Source organism: Mesitornis unicolor, unplaced genomic scaffold, assembly GCF_000695765.1.
Source record: "Mesitornis unicolor isolate BGI_N332 unplaced genomic scaffold, ASM69576v1 scaffold4240, whole genome shotgun sequence".
Classification (NCBI taxonomy): domain Eukaryota; kingdom Metazoa; phylum Chordata; class Aves; order Mesitornithiformes; family Mesitornithidae; genus Mesitornis; species Mesitornis unicolor.
Genome location: NW_010160103.1, coordinates 30,192 through 37,767, shown reverse-complemented (window position 1 = coordinate 37,767; position 7,576 = coordinate 30,192). Strand labels below are relative to the sequence as shown.

General features: G+C 44.4%; 1 protein-coding gene across 2 annotated transcripts in view; it reads left to right on the top strand.

Moving 5' to 3' along the window:
* Positions 1-360: 360 nt before the first annotated feature.
* Positions 361-7,576, top strand: part of CPSF3L (cleavage and polyadenylation specific factor 3-like) — a 9,239-nt gene continuing 2,023 nt past the window's right edge. Inside the window, exons 1-12 of one of the 2 annotated variants that reach the window (XM_010188692.1) lie at positions 361-388; positions 1,296-1,393; positions 2,248-2,321; positions 2,531-2,759; positions 2,876-2,974; positions 3,072-3,106; positions 3,597-3,735; positions 4,534-4,598; positions 4,977-5,166; positions 5,832-5,915; positions 6,375-6,464; positions 6,933-7,095. In XM_010188692.1, the coding sequence (XP_010186994.1) occupies positions 361-388; positions 1,296-1,393; positions 2,248-2,321; positions 2,531-2,759; positions 2,876-2,974; positions 3,072-3,106; positions 3,597-3,735; positions 4,534-4,598; positions 4,977-5,166; positions 5,832-5,915; positions 6,375-6,464; positions 6,933-7,095 (1,294 nt within the window). The remainder of the gene's footprint in view (positions 389-1,295; positions 1,394-2,247; positions 2,322-2,530; positions 2,760-2,875; positions 2,975-3,071; positions 3,107-3,596; positions 3,736-4,533; positions 4,599-4,976; positions 5,167-5,831; positions 5,916-6,374; positions 6,465-6,932; positions 7,096-7,576) is intronic. The other variant, XM_010188700.1, reaches the window with a different exon arrangement.

Here is a 7,576-nt window from a genome sequence, read left to right as displayed (position 1 = left end):
GCGGGGGCTCGGAGCCGTGAGCGCCGAGGGCTGTGGGGAGCGCCGGAGCCGGCCCGGCCTGCGCCTCAGGTAGATTTTCCCTGAGGGAGGGAGGGAAGGAGGCGGCGCCTCCGGTCGGCGCTGGGGAGTGGAGATCTGGGAGTGGGAATAAATAAACACGGCCGGGAAGGGCCTAGGAGCCCCTTCCCGCTGCAGGTTGCTTTGTGTGTGCCCTGACTTGTGTTTGCTGACTGTCTGCCCTCCAGGAAGAAGTTGGGCCTCTGCCCTATACAGAAAAATGGCTGAATCTGCTCATGTTTTTGTGGCCCCGCTGTTTCTGAAATAATTTGCCATGCAGTTTGAGCTCTAGAGTTTGTTAAAATGCCTGAAATAAAAGTCACTCCCTTGGGTAAGTCCATTCTAAAATTGTCCTAAAATGAAAATGATGAAAAGTGTTGGATTTTAGAATTCAAAGTAGGATGTGAGAGGCTGCTGGAGACACGTGTGCCTTCCCGTGCCACAGAAACTGGTCGTGATGATACACAGATGTGTTACATCCTGACTTGGTTCTTGTATGTCACTGTCCTCCTTTTGTCTGTCAAGCAAGTAAGACTCAACAGTCTGAGAACTCTGTTTTGATTACAAGATTCATTAGGACATGCTGGTAAAGTAAAGGTGGTGTAGCATTGTACAATATAGTTTACTAATAGCTTAGTGCTAAAGATCCACAGGAAGCTCTTTTAATTTTTTATTATTATTATTTTTAATGGATTGCACAGAAACTGTTGAGATGTGTTTATATACCACGAGGATGTGCCAAGCAGGAAAACTGCTTTATCCTCATGGGTAGCGTTGTGGTTTGGTATGGGCTTAACTAGAGCTTGACAAAGGGGTGTGCTTTCATCAGAGGCAGAGCACCTGGAGAGGTGCAGAGCCCTGGGAACCTTTGAGTTCCATGCTAAACTAATCCTTTCCAGATTAGAGCCTGTTTTTCTCTTACTTGAAATGCTGTAGCTGCGATTGCACAGCAGCAGGCAGAGAGAAAACATGCCCTGCATCTGAACTGATTATGGGTTGGGATGCAGTGCTGTATTTACTGCAGCTTTGCAGCATGAAGGCTCTCTCATAAGCTCAGGGGATGGGGTAAGCCCACATCAGCTTACTCTCTAACAGGTCTGCTTGCTTGGAAGAAAGGACATAGTCTTTTCCTGCATCAGAAAAGGGCTGGGAAGTTTGTATGGGCTTTAAATGCTGCTGTTTTAAAGTGCTTGTAAATATTCCCAGAGATGCATGACTTGTCTTTTGCTTGTGTCCAGGAGCTGGCCAGGATGTGGGGCGCAGCTGTGTCCTGGTGTCTATTGCTGGGAAGAATGTGATGCTTGACTGTGGGATGCACATGGGCTACAACGATGACGTGAGTACGGGGAGAAGCCTGAGTGCTGTGTACAGAAGCTTTCAGGGTGCCTCTGCCTGGCGTTTCCCAGCAGGGCTCCTGGTTCGTGGTTCCCTCTGTTCCCTTTTATTTGAATGTTACGTGATATGTGGGTGATATTTGTGAGGTGTGCGTTACTGGGCACCCGTATCAGCTGGAGCTGGATTATGGTAGAGAATAAACTACCATTGCCCCTTCAAAATCTTGCCTTCCTGTGTGAGAGGTACGTCCCCTCAAGTACTCGTGGTCTATAAAGTGCCACCATCCAGCCAGCTGTCACTGTCCTTGCTTTTGGTTTTTCTGTATTTCATGTAAGCAAGTTAATTACTGGTGGTGTCCACACCACATATCTCTAATGCTTTAGAGAGAGTGCTGGGAAATACTCCTGATGTTTGGTCACTTGATACTGGTAGGAAAGGAATAGTGGCAAAAGCATCCTGTATGGTAGAAAGAGTCACGGTGTGATACAGAACAAATGGGCCAGGTTTTGAGGCTTCCTGCCTTAACGGGTAAGCTGAAACACAGTGGCCACCTGCTCTACTTTGAAAAGAAACTTGTTTGTAATTTATTAATTTGCAGGGTCTGTTTCCCTGTCTGTCCTCTGGCAGCCCTCCCATCCTTCTTGACTCTTTCTGCACATAATGGCTGGCAGCAGCTCTTGCCATATTGCTGACACCAGTGCCGTCTGCTGCCTTATTGCGGTTTTGCCTGGAGCTGGCTTTCAGCTCGTTTCCAGTGTTTTGGATCCTTCACACCACGGTTTGGTTGGGTTGGTGATGTAATATGAACTGGCTTTGTTCCATAACGAATAGCCTGGTGTTTTCATGCCTTTGCAGAGACGCTTCCCTGACTTTTCCTACATCACTCAGAACGGGAGGCTGACGGACTTCCTGGACTGCGTGATCATCAGGTGAGGAAGCTTCCTTGTCAGGGCTCGGATGGGAACAGGAAAGCTCTGTACACTGTCCCTGGCAACCCAGACAGGTTTTAAGTCCATCATTCGTATTTTGGCTCATTCCTTACATCACACAGTGCTTCAAAAACCCAAAGCAAGATCTGAGAAGCAGACAAGCTGAATTCCTGTGCAGCATCTCATGTATCCTGTGTGTCTTTTTGCAGCCACTTTCATCTGGACCATTGCGGAGCTTTACCGTATTTCAGCGAAATGGTCGGTTACGATGGGCCCATTTACATGACACATCCGACCAAGGCCATCTGTCCCATCCTCCTGGAGGACTACAGGAAAATAACCGTGGATAAGAAAGGGGAAACCAACTTCTTCACTTCCCAAATGATTAAAGACTGTATGAAAAAAGTGGTTGCTGTGCATCTTCACCAGACAGTTCAGGTAGGTGATCACTGCTGCACACTCCTGGATCAGACCAACTGCACTGCTGTAGAAGGCAAATGGATTTTATTTTTACAAAATGTGTGTACTAATGCCGTGTTTGCCTGTTGGTGCAGGTGGATGAGGAGCTGGAGATCAAGGCGTACTATGCCGGCCACGTGCTGGGAGCTGCCATGTTCCAGATCAAGGTCGGCTGCGAGTCAGTTGTGTACACTGTAAGTACACACAACACCACTTCTAATACCTACATTGCATTTCAGTGACCTGTCCTGCTACCTTGAGAATATTCATGGATTTCCCTTCTTCCATTAGGGTGACTACAACATGACACCAGACAGACATTTAGGGTAAGTGGGAAGCTGAATTTTCCATTGTGTGTATTTCTGACAGGAGGATTTTAGCACAGCTTCTGTTAATATTGGGGAGCTTATCAGCATTGATTCTTTGGAGGGAGACTGGAACGTTTAACAGCGTCTTTGCTGGAAAGATAAATGCAATTCTGAATTATGAGGATAAACAGATTTACACTGATATTTCCAGACAGACCATAATGTAATCTTCTATGTACTCATATTAATCTGTTCTCAAGGCTGCGTAATAATTGGACTGAGATGTTTGCAATGTTTTATTGTAACGATATCTTTGGAATGTATTTACTTTCTAAGAGTGCTAATCACAGACTTTGACGTTCAGTTTATTTTTGCATATCTGTGTACCCATCTTTCTCTCTGCAAATGGAAACAGTGACGTCCTCTACCCATCTGTGAGGCAGCAGACCAGAAATGTTGGATACCATCCCTTAATTTGATTGGTTTTTGTAAATCCCTTTTGTTTTAGTGCTGCCTGGATTGATAAGTGTCGCCCAGATTTATTAATAACTGAATCCACCTATGCCACAACTATCAGAGATTCCAAACGCTGCAGAGAAAGAGACTTCTTGAAGAAAGTCCATGAGACTGTAGAGAGAGGAGGAAAGGTACAGTGCTCTGGTTGGGTTTTCCCAAATCTCAGTGATTTGGGTTTTTACCTCTGTGAAGCTCTTGTTGGCTCCGTAGTGCTGTGTAACTGTTAATAAACTCAGGCACCTGTGTATGGCCACTGCAGGGAACTGAAGGCATTTTTCTATTCATCCATCTATACTTTAAAAGTCAGAATATTAAATACTTAAATTAAGCCAAGAAAAAACCCAAACTATGAGTTAATGAGACGCTAAGGGAAATGCTATTTACACTCTGCAAATATGAAGGATAAAGGCAAAATTAACTTGATTTCCATCTTGTATGTGTCCACTTGATGGCTGTTAATTGTATGCGTAGAACTTGATTAAAAGTTACAGTAGTTTGTCACCTGAGACCTCAAGCCCTGTATTTTATTTCCTGTTTTTGTCTTAGCAGGGGCAAAACGCAGGCTTGCTTGTGGAAAAGGGGGCGAGGCTCTTGGTAGTGGATGTGGTTTGCTGGGCAGTTCCATTAAGAAGCAGATGATGGCTCTGCCACTGAATCTGGAAAACAAATGAGTTGCAGTAAATCTGGTGCCAAGTGACAGCACTTGATTGAGGAAAGCATTGGAAATCGAAACAGCTGTGTGTTCTTTCCTCCTGTGTTGCCTTAATGTGAGAGAGGAGGAAGCTCAGAATTACCACAGCACGGACAAAGCACTCAAGGACAGCAACACTCAGTGTCCATTTCCCTAATTAATACCAGAATTGTTGCTCTCAACATCTTGTTTTGAACTGTTTGGGTTTCACAGGCTGTAAATCCTCTCTCCATTGCAGGTTCTTATCCCAGTGTTTGCCCTTGGACGTGCCCAGGAGCTTTGCATTTTACTGGAAACCTTCTGGTGAGTGCAGGCTCTTTGGTGCATTCACCACCTCCTTCTTGTCCTCGTGTGGTGCTGTGGGGCTTCTGTGACTCTTCAGTGTCTGTTTAGTACAAGGATTTGATCAGTATTCATTCTGCTGCGTGTCGGCCCGCGCTTTCAGGTGTGGAATTATTAACGACTATAGTTGTAACAGAAGGAAACTGTCTGTAGTAGGTGAGGAGAGCCTGGTTTGTAGTGAGTTAATGCATAGTGATGTAGCATTGGCATAATACTGATTTGTAGCTCATAGAGAGTAGGGTAGGGACTGTGGAGATGAGATGCGTTAATGTGGTTTAAACATGGATCTCCAGGATCCAACTGGACCCTCACAGGTATCTGGATGCTGCTTTTCTACAGGGAAAGAATGAACTTGAAGGCTCCAATTTATTTTTCCACGGGTCTGACAGAGAAGGCCAATCACTATTACAAGCTCTTCATCACCTGGACTAATCAGAAAATTCGGAAGACATTTGTGCAGAGGAACATGTTTGAATTCAAACACATCAAGGCGTTTGATCGGGCCTTCGCAGACAACCCGGGGCCGATGGTAGGTGATGTTAGCAAGGTAACAGCGCGGACGTGTAGTGTCAGGGAGGTATTTTTATCCCCCTCATTTCCTGGCTGGAAAAGCATCCTCTACCCCATCAATACCAGCAGCTCAGCTAAAAGCCTTTTGTGGCCAGGCCATCTGAATGCTTTTAGCTGTTAACTATTAAAGATTTTTCTATCTTTATGTCTTCGTAAAGGTAAAAATGCCCAGAGAAAATGAAAAACTTGATTGTGTGTTCATACAACCTGTACCTCTGGATCTGATTCAACCCTTAACTTCTGCACTTCGTGCTTTTGATTTAAGTTGGGACACAGGTCCTTCACAGCACAACCTCTTGTTGCTGGTTTTATTTCTGACTGGTTTATTTGGCAGTAGCTGGTGGAGGAATCTGCTGAGCATGGCAGTACCGTTATAAAACTGGTCAGTTTTTCTGATGCTGTAGATGCTCACAAAAATGTCCTAAAGTAGTAGTTCAACTTGTGTGAAAATTAGACAAAATAGCAAAACAAATCCCCATTAGAGCTTTGACGTAGTAAATGTGCTGTCATGTGTGTTAGTGGGTACACTCCACAGTTTTCGGGTATTTCTGTATCACAAGAAATTGAAAAAGAAATCAAATCTGTTTTTCTGTGATGATTTATGGTACATTTTTTCAATTCCAGGTTGTGTTTGCAACCCCTGGTATGCTGCATGCAGGGCAGTCCCTTCAGATCTTCAGGAAATGGGCAGGGAATGAAAAGAATATGGTAAGAAATTCTGTTTCCTTGTGTAATGTTTTGTGTTGCTGTGGTAGTGGTACTGATAGAGTCAGGAGGAGGATGACTGCAGGGAAGATTTGCTTGGGTTAAATGACACAAGTCTGATAGTGAACCAAGCCAGGGCAGGGCTCTCTTCGTGCCCTGGAATTTCTCTTCTTTGCTGTGACAGGGCAAGCAGAGCAGGTTGTGAAATCTTATTTTCAAAAGTGCTCTCTAAGTTGAAGCTGCTTTAAAGCCATATGTAAGTTTAAAGACATGTAACTAGAATTAATTCTTATTTAGTGGCTTTCTAATTTCATTTTCTCGAGTGTTCAGCAGTCAGGTGTTCAGGCTGTTAGAAGGGAAGAACAGCAATGTACATCAGCATTCTGCGTTTGTGGCAGTTTTGATGTGAGCAGCAGCTGTGTCCACGGGCAGAGTTTGTAATTTTTGGTGGTTCCTGCTCAGGTCATCATGCCCGGGTACTGCGTGCAGGGAACCGTGGGCCACAAGATCCTGAGTGGACAGCGCAAGCTGGAAATGGAAGGAAGACAAATAGTGAGTTGGATTTTTTTTGAGGAGGATGGGAAGGGGCAGTTGAACACCAAGTACTTGCAGCAGAAACACACCACATACCACAATGAAAACACATAAGTACCACTTTCTTTCAAGATGGACTAGGTTTTATTGATAATGTTTAATAACCAGGTAGCAGTGATACATTTGTAAGTAAAGAGGGATATTAAAAAAACCTGATACCAACTGTCCTTAAATATTGCTTTGTGTGCAACAAGTATCGTGCTCTCAAATGGAGCAGTTTGATCCTGTACATTATTGAAAGCTTTTCTGTACAGCATCACGTTCAGTGTTTGCTGATAAGCAGCTTGCTCCAACCCCACTCTGTAATTCAGCAGCTCTGCTTCCTTTAAATGAAACACAGAGGAGTCTGGGCCTGTTTGTGTGTGGTGCCCAAGCTGCAGTGAGCCAAAGCAGCTGACAACCGCTGTGCTTTCTGCTCCTGCACAGCTGGAAGTGAAGATGCAGGTGGAGTACATGTCCTTCAGTGCCCATGCCGACGCCAAGGGGATCATGCAGCTGATTCGCCAGGCTGAGCCACGAAACGTTCTCCTGGTGCACGGCGAAGCGAAGAAAATGGAGTTTCTGAAGCAGAAAATAGAACAGGAATTCCGTACGTACAGTGCTGGGAGTGACGGGGGAGAGGCAGAGGAAGGAGGGCGTTCAAGTTCACACACACAGCGCAGTGGAGCTCAGCACAGTGAGGTGCAGTGCAGTGTACAGGAGAAGTGCTGAAGAAACGATCCATCAGCTCTCAGTGACCATGGGAAGTCCATGGAGTTGTAGTTCAGCACCTCAAGAAGTAAAAGGTTTAAAATAAGTGATATACGTTAATATACAGCACATATTAATATAGAAATAATTACATCAACATGATACATTGTTGTAGTATATATGAAAATATGTAAAGTATATGTCAGAATATACAATGCAGACAGTAGGAAATACAGTAGAATAGTCTATTACTAGACAGCATAGGAAAAATGTAGTAATTATATATGAGAAGAAACACTATGTAGAAGAAACGTATAGATAGCATGGATTAGATGAAGTGTATAATATGCAGGGATGATTTGTAATCAGGAGTGAAGAAT